Raw genomic sequence first — 19,432 nt, 5'->3', positions numbered from 1 at the left:
GGGCGACAGAGCGAGACTCCGCCTCAAAAAAAAAAAAAAAAAAACTTTAAAAATTAGCCGGGTGTGATGATGCTAGCCTATAGTTCCAGCTACTTGGGAGGCTGGGGCTGAAGGATCATGTAAGCTCAGGAATTTGAGGCTGCAGTGAGTTATGTGACTGTCCTCCAGGCTGGGCAACAGAGTGAGACCCTGTCTCTAGGAAAAAAAAAAATTAAACTTAGTAAAATATACATAACATAAAAATGACAATTTTTAATCTATTTTTTAGTGTATGGTTCTATGACATTGAATATATTCACATTGTTATGCAGTCATCAGCACCATCCATCTCCAGAACCTTTTCGTTTTTAAAATATGTTTTACATTCTTTAGATATCCTTGGTTTCTGTGGAAAGGCCAATGTCATCCTGATGAAGTTGATCAGCCCTATCTATTATATTTTTTTGCCTCGTCATTTGAAGGTCAAATTTTGATGTACTTGGAATATTGATGTTTACCTTTATGCCATTCACAGATCCATCCCTCCAGTAACTATTTAATTATCAAGCAGTTAGCATGTGATATGATACAGAATGGAAAAAGACAGGGTTCCTGCCCTCCAGGAGCTTCCAGGATGTAAAACGGATAATCATACAAAGAACCACAGTTGTAGTCAGTGCCACTGTGCAGAGAAATGCAGGATGAGGCTGGGCACGGTGGCTCACGCCTGTAATCCCAGGACTTTGGGAGGCCAAGGCAGGTGGATCACCTGAGGTCAGGAGTTTGAGAACAGCCTGGCCAACATGGTGAAACCCTGTCTCTACTAAAAATACAAAAAATTAGCCGGGCGTGGTGGTGGACGCCTATAATCCTAGCTACTTGGGAGGCTGAAGTGGGAGAATCGCTTGAACCTGGGAGGCAGAGGTTGCAGTGAGCTGCAATTGTGCCATTGCTCTTCAGCCTGGGCAACAAGAACAAAACTCTGTCTCAAAAAAAGAAAAACAGAAATGCAGGATGATCAGAGAACATATGACAGGTGAATCTGAGCTAGTCTTGCAAGTAGGGGATAGAGAGATGTCAGATAATTAATGGCTCCTGGAGAATGTAGGGGTTGGAAGGAGGAATGGGGGAAAGAAAGGAATATTCTTGAGAGCCGGAGCTATGGATTTGAAGTCCCAGATACCCTTGACCAACATTGTACCAGTCAGAGTCTATTCTTGGTTTCTGTAAAGTCCTATGCTGCTTTACCTAATATTTGCATAGTATTCCAAAAGAAATTGTTTAAAAAATTTTTTTTAAAAACCCTGTGAGGTTAAAAGAAGGCTTATTTTGCACACTGAAGTCTCTTTCAGAAACTGTTTTCGTATGAGTACAACTTATTTATGATTGTACCTAGTAAATGGTTGAGTCAAAATTGGAAACTAGGGTTTTGAACCCGAAGTCCTTTGCAGGCCACCCTTTTAGATACCTTTGGGAGAGCTTGGCAGAGGTTTGCATTTCTTAACCTCCTTTTTCACAATAGAATGGCAGTATGGCAGATGTGTCAAAGTGTGAGATCTGGAGTCAGACGGACTTGTGTCTGGATTCCAGCTTCTACTGTTTCCTAGTTGGAAAATAACATTTATTATATTTCTTTGAATCTAAGATGCCATTAATTGGAACATATATCTTCATTTCAGAAAGCATAAAATGTAAAAACAAAAACAAAAAGTATAGAACCAATAAATATGGCAATCTCTAAACATCAGTTTTTATATCTGGAAGATGGGAACGATGATAATGGTAGCTAGCTAACTCATAGGGTTGTGAAGAATAAATGAGATTATCTCTGTAAAGCCCTTGGCATGTATGACCCATAATAGATGTTTAGTAAAGGTTGGCTCTTATTACTTTGTTGTCATTATTCCTATGCTGCATGACTTTTTTTTTTTTTTTTTTTTGCGTGACAGTCTTGCGCTATCACCCAGACTGGTCACTGCAACTTCACACGCTGGGCTTAAGTGATCCTCCCACCTCAGCCTCCCGAGTAGCTGGGACCACAGGCATGCACCACTATGCCCAACTAGTTTTTTGTACTTTTAGTAGAGACAGGGTTTTGCCATGTTGCCCAGGCTGCTCTTGAACTCATGAGCTCAAGCAATCTGCCTGCCTCGGCCTCCTAAAGTGTTGAGATTATAGGCGTGAGCCACTGCATCCAGCCACACGATAATTCTTATACAGGAGAAAAGATCTTTCAGATTAAAAGAAAGGTTAAAAAAAAGTATTGCTGTCAATACTATTAGCAAGCAATCTAGCAGACATAGTGTCAGATACCCAGTTTAAACTATTCATATATTATCTTCATAATTTTTGTCATAACTATATTATCACATACTGTTGTCATTTAGTCATATCGTATTTCCCTGAGCTTTTATTTACTTAGTGTTTTAAGTCATTCATTTATTCTTTTTTTTTTATAAAGAGATAAAGTCTCCCTTTGTTGCCCAAGCTGGGCTCCAACTCCTAGGCTCAAGCGATCCTCCTGCCTTGGTCTCCCAAAGTGTTGGGATTACAGGCGTGAGCCACCACGCCCAGCTAAGTCATTTGTTTTAAACATAAATTTATTTAAAAGGAAATTTTATGACTATTGTAAAGGAAAACTAGTTTGACTTGCTACAAATAGAATATGGGTCTATAGTCCTTTATCTCAAACCCTAACATATATTTCAGAATTCAGATGTTTTTTAATTTTAAAAATGTGACATAGTGTGTGTGTATATATATCATATACTACATTACATTCCTTTTGGTATCTGAGGTAGAATCCCCTTAATCAGATACATTAATGCTTTTCTCCGGTTAACTCTTTGAATATTCAGATTAAGTGGGGTAAAGTGGAATGAAGACTGTAAATAGCCTTTGTCAGCACAGGTCATGTTTTACTGCCAGATAAGTCCAGGTCAGGTCAGCTTTGCCACCAAAAGATTTTCATCTTTTGTTACAACATCACATCACTTTAAAAAAAAGATTGTCTGGGCATGGTGGCACGCACATGTAATCCCAGCACTTTGGAAGGCCAAGGCTGATGGATTGCTTGAGCCCTTGGTCAATATGGTGAAATCCTGTCTCCAACAACAGCAACAACAAAATTTAGGTGGGGAGGTGCACAAGCCTATAGTCCCGGCTACTTGGGGGCTGAGCAGGGAGGATCACTTGAGCCTGAGAGGTCAAAGCTCAGTGAGCTGTGATCATACCACTACACTCCAGCCTGGGCAACAGAATGAGATCCTGTCTCACAAAGAAAAAATAAGGTTACAGAAATTTTTTTGTTTTCTGTGCTTTTTGATATCAGATTAAGGATAAGGCAATTAAAGTGAGAAAAGTCAATGATTTTAAATTCTAGCTTGATACTCTTATTTGCTGAGGTCTCTAAACCTGAGGCCTGCTTATCTTTTGTTACAAATGTGGCTAGTGTGAGATTAGTGAGAATAAGAGAGGGGTTAAGGGCACATTTACTCTAAACTGAGATTTTCCTTCTTAATTTAATGCTTATACCATTAGGGTGTGTTGGACCTAATTGATTTTTTGCATTTCTTTTTTGAGCATTTCTAACTATTTATAAAGATTGCTATTTTAGGACCTTTATTCTTTCTTAGAGGTCTTATACAGAACAAAGAGAGCAATTACTTATTTAAAAAATTCAACAAGTTTGGGTGTGATGGCTCACATCTGTAATCCCAGCACTTTGAGAAGCTGAGGTGGGAGGATTGCTTGAAGCCAGGAGTTCAAGACCAGCTCAGTCAACAAAGCGATATCCTGTCTCTATAAAAGGTTTTAAAAAAATTAGCTGGGTGCTGTGGTGTGCACCTGTAGCCTCTAATAGTGAGGAGGCTGAGACAGGAGGATTGCTTGAGTTTGAGACTACAGTGAGGTATGATTGCACTACTGCACTCCAGCCTGGGCAACAGAGTGAGACCCTGTCTAAGAAAGCAAAAAAAAAAAAAAAAAAAAAATCAACAAAATGTATTCTCTTGCAATTATCCATGTAGGTCTGTTGGGCCCTTTTAAAATCTAAAGTATATTATAGATCTAGTGATTGTACATTTTCACTATCTTGTAACAATTTGTTGTCGATTATCCTAGGAATTATTTTATCATTACTCATTAGTTATTATGTTGTAAAAAAAGACTGATATGAAAACAGAAGAATGATAAAATCATGTAGTATTGCATGATTTTTCATGAAAAGCTATATAAAAAGTCTAGGCACACATCTTTGTAGTCTTTTTTAAAGTTTTCACTGAATACAATTTATAATTCATAATTTTTAAATTTTTTGTCCACAATGGTAAAAAGAAGAAAATTGCCAATAAAACAATTACTGAGACACATTGGAAGACAAATGCAGAGAGACAGAAAGCAGCACTCTAGACCAGTTCTGTCCAATAGAAATAAAATGCAGTCACCTATGTACTCTTATATTTTCTGGTAGATAAATTAACAAAATACAGGTGACATTAATAGTATAGTTTATTTAAACCAGTATTTAAGGTAGTATCATTTTATCATGTAATCAAGATAAAATTACCAATGAGATCTTTTATATCCATTTTTACATGCTAATTCTTAGAAATCTGGTGTTTATTTTTCACTTTGTAGCATATCTCAGTTCAGACCTGCCACATTTCAGGTGCTCAATAGCTACATATGGCTAGTGGTTGCCATATTGGACAGCACAGCTCTAGACTTTAATGATGGTGGTGAAATATAAGAGGAATTTTGGGGCTGGGCGCAGTAGCTCACGCCTGTAATCCCAGCACTTTGGGAAACCGGGGAGGGCAGATAACTTGATGTCAGGAGTTCGAGATCAGCCTGGCCAACATGGTGAGACCGCATCTCTACTAAAAGTAGCAGTAAATTAGCTGGGCATGGTGGCACATGCCTGCTAATCCTAGCTATTAGGGAGGCTGAGGTGGGAGGATCGCTTGAACCAGGGAGGCAGAGGTTGCAGTGCGCTGAGATCATTAGTTATTGCGCTCCAGCCAGGATGACAGAGTAAGACTTCGTCTCATTAAAAAAAAAAAAGAGGAATTTCAGACTGTGAACCTTCAATTGATGTATTCTAGATATATTTTCCCGAAACCCAAGGATTACAGAACAATATGTTTTTAAGGAGAGAAAGGAAATATATCTGGTGTGGTATGCTTATCTAGTAAGTCATTCAGCAGGAAAGACTTCATCCCACAGTATTTTATAATAAGAACTTAAATCTCTCATTTTGCTCAGAGTACACATGACCAGTGTTCCTTCATTTTCTGTTGTATTTGTGCGCCAAAATTTACTTTATACAATTTGTAAGGGGATAGGTGCTGAAGGTAGGTGTGTGTATACAAAGATAAGAAGGCAATAGGTGATGTCAAAGAAAAAAAGCCACTGGAATTGATCATTTGAATTTGTATTTATAAACCTAAGAATGAAAATGTTTTGCAGCTGGGTGCGGTGACTCACGCCTGTAATCCTAGCGCTTTGGGAGGCTGAGGTGGGCGGATCACTTGAGGTCAGGAGTTCGAAACCAGCCTGGCCAATATGGTGAAACCCTGTTTCTACTAGACTCACACCTGTAATCCCAGCACTCTGGGATGCTGAGGCGGGCGGATCATGAGGTCAGGAGATTGAGACCATCCTGGCTAACACAGTGAAACCCCGTCTCTACTAAAAATACAAAAAATTAGCCGGGCGTGGTGGCGGATGCCTGTAGTCCCAACTACTCGGGAGGCTGAGGCAGGAGAATGGTGTGAACCCGGGAGGCAGAGCTTGCAGTGAGCCGAGATCGTGCCACTGCACTACAGTCTGGGCAACAGAGCAAGACTCTGTCTCAACAAAAAAAAAACAAAAAACAAAAAAAGAAACGAAAAAATTAGGTGGGTGTGGTCGCGGGCACCTGTAATCCCAGCTACTTGGGAGGTTGAGGCAGGAGAATCGCTTGAACCTTGGAGGCAGAGGTTGCAGTGAGCCGAGATCGCACTACTGTACTCCAACCTGGGCGTCAGAGCGATACTCTGTCTCAAAAATAAAAAGAAAGAGAAAGAAAATGTTTTGCAATTAAGGTGCAAAGAAAATGGCTGTACTTCTTTGTTCAGCAAAATTATGAGTTGTCTAAAGTTTTTTAAGGTACTGCATTTTGATGGTGCAAATACAAGAAAAAGAACCAGCAGTATTGATGAGCTAGAACCTATTAGAGATACAGCTTAAATTTGGAATTAGTATTTACAAGATGGATGTATTCCAGATATATGCATAATAGCTGGTGAACAGCTAGTTGCATTCAAAGGACATTGCTCATTTAAGGTATGTATACCTTCAAAACCTAGAAAATATGGAATAAAAATTTGGATTTGCCATGTTTCTATTCTTATTTTCATTTTCATTTTTATTTTGTTTTATTTATTTATTTTTTTAGAGACAGAGTATTGCTCTGTTGCCCAGGCTAGAGTACAGTGACATGATCATGGTTCACTGTAACCTTGAACTCTTGGGCTCAAGTCATCCTCCCACCCACCTCAGTCTCCCGAGTAGTTGTGACTACAGGTGTTGGACCACATCCAGCTAATTTTTAAATTTTTTGTAGTGACAGAATCTTTCTATGTTGCCCAGGCTGGTCTAGAACTCCTGGCTTCAAGCAATCCTCCCGCCTCAGCTTCCCAAAGTGCTGGGATTACAAGTGTGAGCCATTGTGCCTGGTCTTCTTATTTAAAGTTTTATGATGTTATTTTACATTACTTTGTCATCTGTAAATTGTTTGTAAAATGATTTTAGACTACAAAAGATATAAAGTATTCATAGGACCCAGGCAGTGATGATGGACAGATAGAAAATCCGGCATGAGGAGGTAACCGCTTGAGCTAACTCCGACCCCCCAGGCAGTAATGATGATGACTATTTTTCCTGGTATACTGAGGGTTAATCGGGACATTTGCAAGAAAATTGAAAAGAATATAACTTTTCCATTATGATGGAACAAGATTGGATGCATTTGTTCCATGTGCCACGGTAACTCTGAGTCCAATCATTTATTTTTTCTACTATCACTTTTAAAAATGTTTCCCAAGACTGGAACATGCTTGAGATAATTTTAGGTAGTAGTTCAAATTCAGTGAAATACTTAAATAGCACTAAATTCAGTGAAATTCAGTGAAATATTAAATAACACTGAAGTTACCATGGCAGACTGAACACATGCATCAAATTTTGTTCCTTCCCCAAAACTCTACTAAACTATAGAAAAGGTATTTTATAATACATAAATCCATAAATAGGAGAGGACATAATAGCAACAAAACTTTCAAAGCTGGAAAGCAGATGGTTGAGATAGCTAACTTAGCAGATTCCAGAGGCAGATTTCAAATTGGTGGTGGGAGAAGCACCAAGTAACTCAAGAACCAAGGGTGAAGGGACAGGTACCCAAAATAAAGAGGTTTGGGTGAGAGCTGTTTGAAAATTAGTTAGATCCCTAGATCCTATGCTGTGGGGTAATTGCTCCTCCTCCACTGTAGTCTGAGGTTTATCCTTTAAGAGAGAGTAGAACACCCAGTCTGGGGGAGTTATGGGTGCTGTACTAAAGAAGAGGGATGAGTTCAAAAGCCCTGGTGTCCTCTTGGCTTCAGAACACTGGGGCCAGGCCCTGTAGTCAGGATACTAGAAAACTTTCTTTGGGCACTCTGACCAGTCCAAGAACTGAGTTGAAGGTTCACCCTGCAAAATTCCCTGCAGATGACCCACTGTGAAGCCCCTTGTCTGTAATCCGCAGTCATGCACTTATAATTGGTGCTCAGCTCTTTAGCAGGTCCCACTTGCATTTGTGAGCGAGGATCGGTAGATTTCTGAAGAAAGTCTCTCATGCAGAAGTTAGAGACTAAAAGGAGCAAAGGGGAAAAATCAGCTTGGAAGAAACTAAAAAACAAAAAAGCTATCAGAATCCTCAGAAATAAAGGATATTGCATCTTTGAAACAAAAATAGGATGCTATTAAAAAAGAACAGATGACGTTAAAGAGCTCTTGAAATTAAGAACATGATGGCAAACATAGTTTTAATTATTTTTGTTTTCAGTTCTTTTGGTGGTTACATTCATAACTATAAATAGTATGCTTATACCGTTATAACTTCTCAGTTTATTTTTCCATGGGGACCTCATGATGTAACAGTATCATCTGTCATTGCTCATAAATGCCTTATCTGAATTGAAAAGGAAGATAAACTATTTAGTGAATAACTATTTCTGTAAAGTATAAAGTTTGGTCTGTTTTTTGCTGAGGTCTTTTAATAAAGCTCCTTCTGCCTGTCACACATCATAAGCAGAGTAGGACATCGGTGTTTGGCTTCAGGCTTTGCATTTTCAAGGCTATTGAATGATAGCTTCATTTCTGAGGTCAAGTCTGGATTTTTGGGGGGCCTGGTAGCTGTCATAGTAGCTGAGTCTCCCTATTGTATTGTTTATGAAAACTATTTTGACTGGGATCTACAATAAGAAATGTGTTATAGGCCAGGCGTGGTGGCTCAAGCCTGTAATCTCAGCACTTTGGGAGGCCGAGACGGGTGGATCACGAGGTCAGGAGATCGAGACCATCCTGGCTAACACGGTGAAACCCCGTCTCTACTAAAAAATACAAAAAACTAGCCGGGCGAGGTGGTGGGCGCCTGTAGTCCCAGCTACTCGGGAGGCTGAGGCAGGAGAATGGCGTAAACCCGGGAGGCGGAGCTTGCAGTGAGCTGAGATCCGGCCACTGTACTCCAGCCTGGGCGACAGCAAAACTCCGTCTCAAAAAAAAAAAGAAATGTGTTACAGCATATCTATAGATATGTATATATCTCTCTATATATATCCATTTGTATCTATCTCAAATCTTAATTCTTTGGACTAAAGTGACTTTTTTTTCTTTTTAATTTTTAATTTAATTTAATTTTTTTGAGATAGGATCTCTGTTGCCCGGACTGGAGTACGGTGGAACTCCTGGGCTCAAGCAGTCCTCTCGCCTCATCCTTCCAAAGTGTTGGGATTACACACGTGAGCCACAGCACATGGCCTAGGTTGACTTTCTCTATAATCTAAACTGATGTGTTTTCTTTCTTGGTGTAGGCAGTCGACAAGTACTTTAAGCTTCCTCATGCTTCCAGTAAACCACCCCGGATTTCAGGAAGCCTTGTGGACACTTCATATAAAACATTAAGATTTGCATTCAGAGCATCACTGAAAACTGCCATCTATCGAATAACTACTACATTTGGTGAACATCTGAAGTAAGTTTACCTGTTTTGATCCATGATGAGACCCCTTCTGGGGAACTTTCCTTAGAAACAGGTGTGGGAATGATGAGGCTCATGTGTTGAAAGTGTTCTCTTGGGACCTCAGTGATTCTCATTGGGAACTTACAGCTTGGATGTGGACTTAATATTTATATTTTAATATTTGGCCCATCCTAAAGCTTTGGGGATTTCTTTCAAATGAACAAAAGAGGACAGAAAGTTATAAATGCAGCAAATTTAATTATATATATATTTTTTAATTACCAAAAGATCCTCAAGGGAGAAAAAAGGGCAGAAAATCCGGGTACCTTTCCAGAAAAGGGTATTAAAACAATTCTGTTGTTATATCTTGGTCAGCAAACTGAAGACTTGGGGTGAGCAAAGGATTCCAGAAATGAATCCCTGGTGCTTTGTGATTCATGCTGGAAAAACACCGACAGATCACAACACCTTGAGAAACAGAGCCAGAGAGAAAACCACAAATGCCAAGCCTGTTTATATTTAGTTTTATTGATGTTTACTGCTTTCCTCTTGTGAAATGATCTAGCTAGGCAGGATGAGGGATACTAGGTTAGTAACTAAACTGTATTTATATTTATCATAATTATAAATGAACTTTAGAAGACACGAGAGATTGCTCTGCTGTTTTTGTTTGCAATCAATGAATAGTTTAAGACTTCCAATTTAAATTAAAGTTAAATAAAGTTAAAAATTCAATTTGTCAGTCACCCTAGCCACATTTGAAGTACTTAATAACTACATGTGTTTAGTAGCTAATGTATTGGATAACAGAAGTATAAAATCTTTCCCTAATTCTAGAAAGTTTTATCAGATAGTGCTATTTGACAATTCACTTAGAACTTTATGTTTTTTCATTTACTCTTTTCAAATACCCTGTGAAGTGTAGAAATAATCATAATTTTACAGATATGAAAACTGAGGCACAGAGATGTTAAAACTTGCCTGAGAGCACAATCTAGTGCATGTCAAACATGAACCTGAAATCAGGTCTTTCTTACTCTTGAAAATCTTCCATCTTTCTATCTACAACGCTAGACTGCCTCCGAGATATAAATTAATATGTAGAACACATTCAGAAAATACTGATGAATGTAAAGAATGAAATAAATATGACGTATATTAATGTTAGAACAAAAGCAAGGAGAAGGGCATACCCGTAGACCTTGCCTGACTGTGCTCATGGCCAGGCAGGGGGGACATTGTATGCGAGATTAATTTGAAGTTCCTGCCAGCTTTAGCCAGCTTAATCAGTGGCTGGATAAATAGCAGGACTGTAACATTGCCCTGGGGGAAAAAAGGCAAGAAGAAAAGGGGAGCATAGGGATTTATTAGATAAGAAAGAGCTATAGGCCGGGCACAGTAGTCCATGCCTGTTATCCCAGCTCTTTGGGAGGCTGAGGTGGGCGGATCACCTGAGGTCAGGAGTTTGAGACTAGCCTGGCCAACATGGTGAAACCCCGTCTGTACTAAAAATACAAAAATTAGCTGGGTGTGGTGGTGCTCACCTGAAATCCCAGCTACTCAGGAGGCTGAGGCATGAGAATCGCTTGCACCCAGGAGGTGGAGGTAGCAGTGAGCTGAGATCGTGCCACTGTACTCCAGCCTGGGCAACAGAGCGAAACTCTGTCTCAAAGGAAAAAAAAAAGAGATATAGATGACTGATTAAAAATTATGAGAATGGGCCGGGCGCAGTGGCTCACGGCTGTAATCCCAGCACTTTGGGAGGCCGAGGCGGGCAGATTATCTGAGGTCAAGAGTTTGAGAACGGCTTGGCCAACATGATGAAACCCCTTCTCTACTAAAAATACAAAAATTAGCTGGGTGTGGCAGCAGGCAACTATAATCCCAGCTACTCCAGAGGCTGACACAGGAGAATCACTTGAACCCGGAAGTGGAGGTTGCAGTGAGCCAATACTGCACGATTGCACTCCAGCCTGGGCAACAGAGCAAGACCCTGCCTCAAAAATAAATAAATAAATAAACAAATAAAATAAAAATTGTGAGAAGGAAATTCCACGTTAGTTTCTTTTCTCTGAAAAGAGCTATATTTTATATATGCGTCAAAGTTGATAAAATCAGTGGAGGCTATTTGTACAAATGTAGGATAATGTCGTATAGTGGAAAGAATGTTAGATCTGGAGTTAAAATATCTGGATTTCTGTCTGCTTACATCATTGGCTATCTGTGATTGTGAGCAAGTTTCCTAGTGTTTTCAGTAACTCACCCAAGATTATGCAGGTAGTGAGTTGCAGCACCAGGATTCAGATGCAAATCTTCCTAACCCTAGGGTTCTGTCTATAGTATCTATACTCCTAACCAATAGACTGGTGTTTCCCCTAACTTCTGAATCTTTCTGATACAGTTTATATCCCCATGAAAGGGAACATTCTCACACCCACTTGGTTTCATTTGTTGTTAGTAAAGATAAAATGGATCATACATAGGTAAAGCCCACTGTGCAGTATACATTATCGTGATACTTATTACTGTATAATACCTGATTATTCACTATTCAAAGCTCTACCTCTGAGAACTAGGTATAAATGAAGTTAGCTCTTGAGCTCTGAAAATCAACTAACAAACACAGGCTACTCATTGGAGACATTCATTCAACACTATTTACTCATTTTTTAAAAGATAAATTGTATTGTGTATATTTGAGATTTATAACATGGGGTTTACATATAAAATGTTTACTGTTGTGAAGTAAATTAGCATGTCTGTCATCTCACATAGTTACTTTCTTGTATGTATGTCAAGGGCAGCTAAAATCTGCTTATTTAACAAAAATACCTAGTACAATACAATTTTGTTAGCCATAGTCATCATGTTCTACATTAGGTCTCTGGACTTGTTCATCCTACATGTGTGCAACTTTGTATCCTTTGACCTACATCTCCCCATTCCCTGCCACCTCCCATTTACTCCTAATTTAGGCTAATTTAATTCTGGTTTTCCAGCATATAACATATCAAAAAAAAATTTTTTTTTTTTTTTTGAGACGGAGTCTTTCTCTGTCGCCCAGGCTGGAGTGCAGTGGCCGGATCTCAGCTCACTGCAAGCTCCGCCTCCGGGGTTCACGCCATTCTCCTGCCTCAGCCTCCCGAGTAACTGGGACTACAGGCGCCTGCCACCTCGCCCAGCTAGTTTTTTGTATTTTTTTAAGTAGAGACATAGTTTCACCGTGTTAGCCAGGATGGTCTCGATCTCCTGACCTTGTGATCCGCCCGTCTCGGCCTCCCAAAGTGCTGGGATTACAGGCTTGAGCCACCGTGCCCGGCCTAAAAAAAAATTTTTTTTTGAGTCCAGGTCTTGCTCTGTTGCCCAGGCTATAGTGCAGTGACAAGATCATAGCATAGTTCACTGCAGCCTCAAACTCCTGAGCTCAAGCATTTCTCCTGCTTGAGCCTCCCAAAATGTTGGGATTACAGGTGTGAGCCACCATGCCTGGCCCATATCAAACTGTATTTGAGGAGCAGAGATTGCTACTAGAGTCAGGAGTACTAACAGTAAATTGTGTAAGGGACATTTTACTACCTGCTAGCGGAGAGAAATGTCATGGGAAAGTCACAGATTTGGTGTTTGAGAGTTTCAGAGCCATTAAATTAGAGAAGTCAGCCTCACTAGCACCTAGAGGGCATCTTTGTGCAGTAAAATACTTGAAATGGTTCAATTAGAGGGTACATGGTTCAAGAAAGTGAAGATGTCTATAAGACATTTTAGGACAATTCATAACAAAATTATTAAAATAAGACTTTTGGCACTTTAAAAAGTGGTGACCTATTCAAGAACTAGAAAACCGGAATCTTTCATTATATTCAATTTTTGCCCAAAAGTTTAAGAGGAAGTGTTATACTAGTGTCAGTATATATTTGCCCTAATTTTGTCAAGGTAATATATTTTTGTGATGGCGAGGGTGGAGAGAGAACTCAGTGTTCCCATCTAAAACATAACTTATGTTCAAAGGGAGAAGTAAATCTAAACCACCAAGCTGTTACCTTTGAAAGTAATTAATGGAATCTATTGTGTTTTAACCAAACATTTAAGTTTAAAGGATTTTGTATTGAAGGCAGTTCAGATACTCTGCAACTCAAAGATAATGTTGGAATCTGGTTTAAATAAAATAATAAAATCCAGAAAATCTACTGCAAGGCCTGGAACTCTGCACAGCAGGTTCCATAGCAGAGCAGGTTAAAGTCAATGCCTTCACTTGTCAGTCTTAATTTGCTTTGGTCTTTTAGAAGATAGAAGCATGCCATTACTGAATGCAAGCCCTCCTCTTCATTCGATTAAAAAGAGTTTTCATCCAGCTTTTTCAGAAATACTAAATAAGTGAAGATTTCTATTCATTTTTAATTGTTTTGAAAAATATTGACTCTGTGCTCTGTGGTTCAGTTAATATGCTTAATGTAAAATAAAGCTTATGCTTTGAATTTATGTTTCATTTAGTGCTGTGCAAGCATCTGCAGAACATCAGAAAAGACTTCAACAGTTCTTGGAGTTCAAAGAATAGTTAAGTAATATAAACTGTGTTCATTACACTGCTGATACAGCTACAGATGGGACAGTAAATGTTCAGCATTCTTGGATCAGAAGAAAACGGACTAATTAGATGCTTCCTTTGTCGTGGTGGTTGCTTTGAAAACTATACTTTAATGGGAGAAATCATGGAAAGAAATTCTCAACAGAATAACTGAAAACTGCCTTTTCTGTACCAATTGCTTTTTGTGTGTTTGGTATAACAAAACCTTTATTCAATTTTACAGAAGCATGGAAGGCAGTCGAAATGTCTCTAGCTCATATAACTTAATAATAATAACTAAAAAACTTTTAGAATTTACTTTTGAAAAGAGGGAAGCCAGTTCTGAAATGAGTATAGGTTGACTTCATAGTCTTCTTAATTAAGAGTTTAGTTCTTTGTAAACTCAAAATACATAAACTTTTTAAGTGTAGTTTCATTTACTGAAGGATAAAAATGGTAACAGTGCAGCAAAATTCACGGAAAAAAATACTGTCTAAAGGACATATTTTGTTAATCTGTTAGGTTGTGTTTTTGTTTCCAGGGACAAATTAAATTTGTATGATTACCCAAAAAAGGGTCTCAGTTTACAGATGCTAACTCTATATAAAGGAATGTGGAAAAACTCAGTTCTTAAGTTACAAGATTAAAAATTCACATTTGATCTTTAAGAAACAGTTGACTGACATCTATGAATTTATTTTGTATCGTGCTAGTAAACACAAAGTATTAATGTATGGGTATTTTCCCAGCTAGTTTTGCTTGCTTTTTCTGGAACAAAACATTAAGTGATTACAGAGTTTTTCAAGCAAGAGAAAAAGGTTTGCAAAAAAACCCAGGAAATGTTCCCTTTTTTCCCCACCGTTCATCTTCATTAAATCAAATTCTGTGAAACTTGTCTGGTCTCTCAAAGGGAGCAGCCTCTGTAGTGTTAAATGGCTAATTAAAATAGGAAGATCTTTATAGTCAGAAACAACTTAGTCATCAAATAGCAAGTGAAACCAAAACGTCAGAGGGATTACTGTACTTGGAAGTATGCTGTGTGTCCCAAATGTGAACCAAGTATTGTTAGAATTTATTAGATCAGCTTCTTTGGAGATCAAAGACTGGAAATCCTAGTCATAGATACTCGCTGGACTAGCTTTGGACTGAAATGCTCCTTTGTAATTCTTTTCCTATTATCTTTTCCTTCTAGTGTCCCAAAATATTTTCTTTAAAGTCAGCACAGTATTGTATATGAATCTTTAATGTGGTATCATATATGTCTACTTTTGTCTGATTCATCGATGTGTTATTGTATCTTTATAATTGAATATTTTAGCTCTGGGTCCTGTTGCCCCTTCAACCCGTACATGCCAGGTTATAAATGGGTGCTACTGGCCTTGAGCGTATCTCTGTGGGACAGTTCCCCGACTGTCAAGTGTTTAGATATGTAGGCTATTGCCATTTGTTTTTTGTTTTTGGTTTTGCTTTGTGTCTGAAGCTGAATTGATTTCTTTTGTTGAATGTGAAAGTTGAATTTCAAATGTAGTCATTTCTTATAGATGGCCAAGACAGAAAATTGTGGCTAGGTTGACTGAGAACTGTTGTATTCCATGTATTAACACGATTAAGCTTTTCATATTCCACTGTCTGTGCTGACCCTGGCCAAGACATTTTGGGAGACAAGGGCTCTGAATCTTCTGCTTCCATTAAAGAAGAACTGTGGTATTCAACCCATTGGATTTCTGAGAATAAAGATAGGATGATTCCTTTGAACTTTGACTTACTTGTGTAAAATGTCCAGTGAGGTTTAGGTTTTTGCCATTTCCTCTATACTTTGGGTAAAACTACATTTGATGAGCAATGTGAATGTTTCTGAGAACGTTCATTCCTGTTTTCTCTCAAGAGAATGTGCTGTGTACTAAATACAGGCCGCATAATGTCTGCCTGTTGAAGATCTGGAAACTGCCTCCCCAGGTCTGTATTCTATTTAGTAGGTAAGGGGGTTTTTCTTTTTCCCATTGTGTGTGGATAATCTACACACCATCTGTTGGAACTAGGGTGTTATTATGGGGAGCTCCTCCTGCGTACTAGGAGGAGGACCTTATGGAGACCAAGAGGAGAGAAGCATTTCCTTTGATGAAGTCATATCCTGTCTGTGAGCCCACTGATGCTGTAACATTGGTCTGAAAGCGTGTTCTTTAAAAACCTTTCTCGGCTGTTAGTATAAACACATGATGGTATCAGCTTTTAGCATGTTTGCTTGACCCTTATGGAAGGTAAAAATCCACAGAACTTCTTTCCCAGAGAACTGGGAAATTGTCCTAGAAATAAACCTTGTACAGTTGAGTGGACATGGATAAGCAGCAATTTGTTATTTTGCAGGATTTGTTCCTTGGTAATTGTTTGGTGTGTCATCCTGTAAATATTCATGATAGTCTGTTTATATCCTTTTGTATATCATTGATACTGGATTGGGTAGAAAAATAAATTGGTGATTTTAAAAAATGGAATAATTAGTTGAACGATGTGTGTCTGTAAGGTCAATTATTTAATTTCTGGGGGGGGGTGGTGGTGGTGGTGATGTTTCCTTAATCATTTCAGTTTAGTCTCAGAGTTGTTGCTTATAAAACCTAAAAGAGCTGAACTTTTTGAGAAGTCAGCTTTTGCCCCTAACTTAGACTGATTTGGTGGGTTTTGTGGTAACTCTAAGGAGCCTGAATTCAGAAAGTCTCATTCTTTGTTGTCTTGGCTGACAAAACTAAACAAAGGGTGAAGGTGCTGAAAGCCATCTCTTAACAGAAGTTTCTTTTCTTGCCAAAATAGTGTTTCCAAACGGATCGTATTCCCCTAGGCTAACAGTTACATCTGTCAACGTTACTTAAATTAATCTGAACTTCACCTCTAGGTAGTTGAGGTACCTCAAACTCCCTCTAGCTGTCCCAACCCATAGTTATCTTTCTTTACAACCAGATCGCTTAAAACAAAGATGGCTCTCATTCATCAGTTAACAATCCAGCTATGCTTAGCAAGCCGCTGACCATTTTTAAATAAGCAAAATCTTTATTAGGGGCAAGAAAGGGGATGGATAAACACATACCTCTACAGTTCTGCCATGCTCCTAAGCAGCCTTGGCACAAATTGCTGTCGTGATGGGCAAGTTGATGTGGAACTAGCTGTCATTCACAAACATTCACTGAGTGTCTCTTATGGCATAACAATTAGAAGTAAACTGAACAAGACAGTCCCTGCTCTCGAGGAGTTTATAATCTAATGGGTGGTATTTGAAACCTGCTGTGCATCAGAATCACCAGGAGTGCTTAGTAGCTGTGTAGAATCTGGGCTCCATGACAGTGCAGATTTTGCTTCAAGAGGTCTGAGCTGGTTCCCAAGAGATCTAGTTTTTAATAAAAGTCTAAGCAGAATCACATTGTGTGAAGGGTTTATTCTAGATCAGACGTTAGCATGTATCAGAATCTCTTGAGGAGCTTATTAAAACAGATTTACTGGCCCCACCTCCAGAGTTTCTTTTCCTTCTTTCCGTCCTTCCACAGGGTCTTGTTCTCTGTCACCCAGGCTGGAGTGCAGAGACGTACATGATCCTGGCCCACTGCAGCCTTGACTTCTCAGGCTCAAACGATCCTCCCGCATCAGCCTCCCAAGTAGCTAGGATCATACTGCACACCACCACGCCTGGCCATATTCTCTATTTTTTGTAGACACAAAGTCTCACTATTGCCCAGGCTGGTATCAAACTCCTGAGCTTAAGCAATCCACCCACCTCAGCCTCCCAAAGTGCTGGGATTACAGGTGTGAGCCACTGCACCCGGCCTAGAGTTTCTGATTCAGTGAGTCTAGGGTGGGGCCCAATAATTTGCATTTCTAGCACATCAGCAGGTGATGCTGACGCTGCTCGTCCTGAGACCATACTTGGAGAACCACTGTTCTAGTGGACTGCTAATGTGTTCTCTCAGATGAGTGTCTGAAGCAATATGATCTATCATTTGCTGTAGAGTTCTTCCATCTGATTCAGTTACTGAAAAACTTGAAGAGTACAGTTAAATCTCTAGGTAATGCAGGAATGCTGAGCAATGCCCAGGTGTTCAGATACTTATCTTGAAGTTGCAGCAGGTGACATGACATGGGTTGCCTTTTCACGCTATTGTGCGCTGGTGCGTGTTCCCTTTACCTGAATTTCTACTTTTTTGGCAAACTTCCCATTTAGAATGCGCTTAACCATCATTATCATTAACCATAGCATGTCCTTAGATGTCCTGGTGCTAGCCCACTTTGTCACCCACCTGATTTTGCAGAGCTATGCCGCTGGACCACCCTCAAGTGCTCATGCTCTCCCTGGTCACATGTATTTTACCAGATTTTGAGTGTGCCTTATAAGTGATTCTGGTGGTAAAGTGGTTCTGGAAATCCCATAGAATGCCTGGCGGAGAAACAATGGAGGGTGATCTCTAAATCAGACTTTTACCTTGATAGTCGTTTGAAGATGTGTTTACTGTTGGTTGGGTTATCCTTTTACCTCTCAAGCCATTAGTAACAGTGGTGTGTAGTCTTAAAAAAAAAAAAAAAAAAAAAAAATTAAACGCTAGTCTCTTCCTAACTATATTATGATGTTTGGTTGCAAGGACACAACCTCTACCTCCATTAGGTTAAGCATAGAAAGGAGAGTTGATTCTGAGGGCACAGGAAAGTCTTGGTGAGCACAAGTATAGATTCCAGACCCCAGGAAGAACCTGAAGAGCTCTCAGGGTCTCCTTCTCAGCTGTTTTCTGCACATGTGTTTTATTCTCCCTCCTTGCTTTCTGACACTCCATCCAGCTCCCGAGTTTACAATGTAATAGAGACTGACCAGCTGGTTCTGAATACCAACCAAATTCCTGACTGAAAGAAATTAGCCCAAATGGATGAAGTATCCAAGGGCCTAATTAGGCGTGAGGGACAAGGCTGTGGTGTGCCAACATAGCTTCTACAAGCCTACCTTTGTTGATCAGGACGAGATGGAGAGTAGGGGCAGTTCCCAGAGCCTCCCAAGACAGAGGACAAAATTTGGGATTCAAGGCCTGCAAAGAGGAGCTGGAAAATCCCCTTGCCTTGGGTTGGGACCCCAAAGTGCTTCACCTTAGGAGGAAGGATGAAGAGGAAGTAGATGCCATAAACTAGTTGAGGGAGAATCCTCATTAAATTGGATTGAGATGATCTCTGTTTACCAGTATTTCCAGGCCCTGGCAGAAGCTATAATAAATTCTTTCTGAGGAACACAACACCCTAGGCCTCAATTATATCTGTAAACAAGTTTGCAAATACAGTGTCTACACACCTTTAAAAATAGGCTCAGGAAGAGACAGCACGACATGAATGAGAACCAACAAAAGCAATAGACAATAGATTGATCCACAGGGACTCTGCATGAGAGAGTTATCAGATTTTAAAATAGTTATTACTGCTATATTCAATGAGACTAAAAATTCTAATTCATTAGAGAACTGGAAACTATACATATACTATGTAATTTGTGGTCAGGTACTTATAAAACATTTATATAAAATTTGATAGAACCATGGAGAAAATCTAGAACAGAAACAGGATAACTAAAAATAAGAGGTCAATGGGTAGGTTTAATGGCAGATTAGACATAG

At 39.3% G+C, this 19,432-nt stretch overlaps 1 protein-coding gene across 3 annotated transcripts in view; it reads left to right on the top strand.

Moving 5' to 3' along the window:
• Positions 1–16,306, top strand: part of NDC1 (NDC1 transmembrane nucleoporin) — a 74,856-nt gene extending 58,550 nt beyond the window's left edge. For 2 of the 3 annotated variants that reach the window (XM_011926315.1, XM_011926314.1), the window contains 2 exons: positions 9,093–9,253; positions 13,730–16,306. In XM_011926315.1, the coding sequence (XP_011781705.1) occupies positions 9,093–9,253; positions 13,730–13,793 (225 nt within the window). In that variant the 3' untranslated portion in view covers positions 13,794–16,306. The remainder of the gene's footprint in view (positions 1–9,092; positions 9,254–13,729) is intronic. The other variant, XM_011926313.1, reaches the window with a different exon arrangement.
• Positions 16,307–19,432: the final 3,126 nt, after the last annotated feature.

Source organism: Colobus angolensis, unplaced genomic scaffold, assembly GCF_000951035.1.
Source record: "Colobus angolensis palliatus isolate OR3802 unplaced genomic scaffold, Cang.pa_1.0 Scaffold68, whole genome shotgun sequence".
NCBI lineage: Eukaryota > Metazoa > Chordata > Mammalia > Primates > Cercopithecidae > Colobus > Colobus angolensis.
Note: the sequence above shows the minus strand (reverse complement) of the source record. Positions and strands in the feature narration are given on the sequence as shown.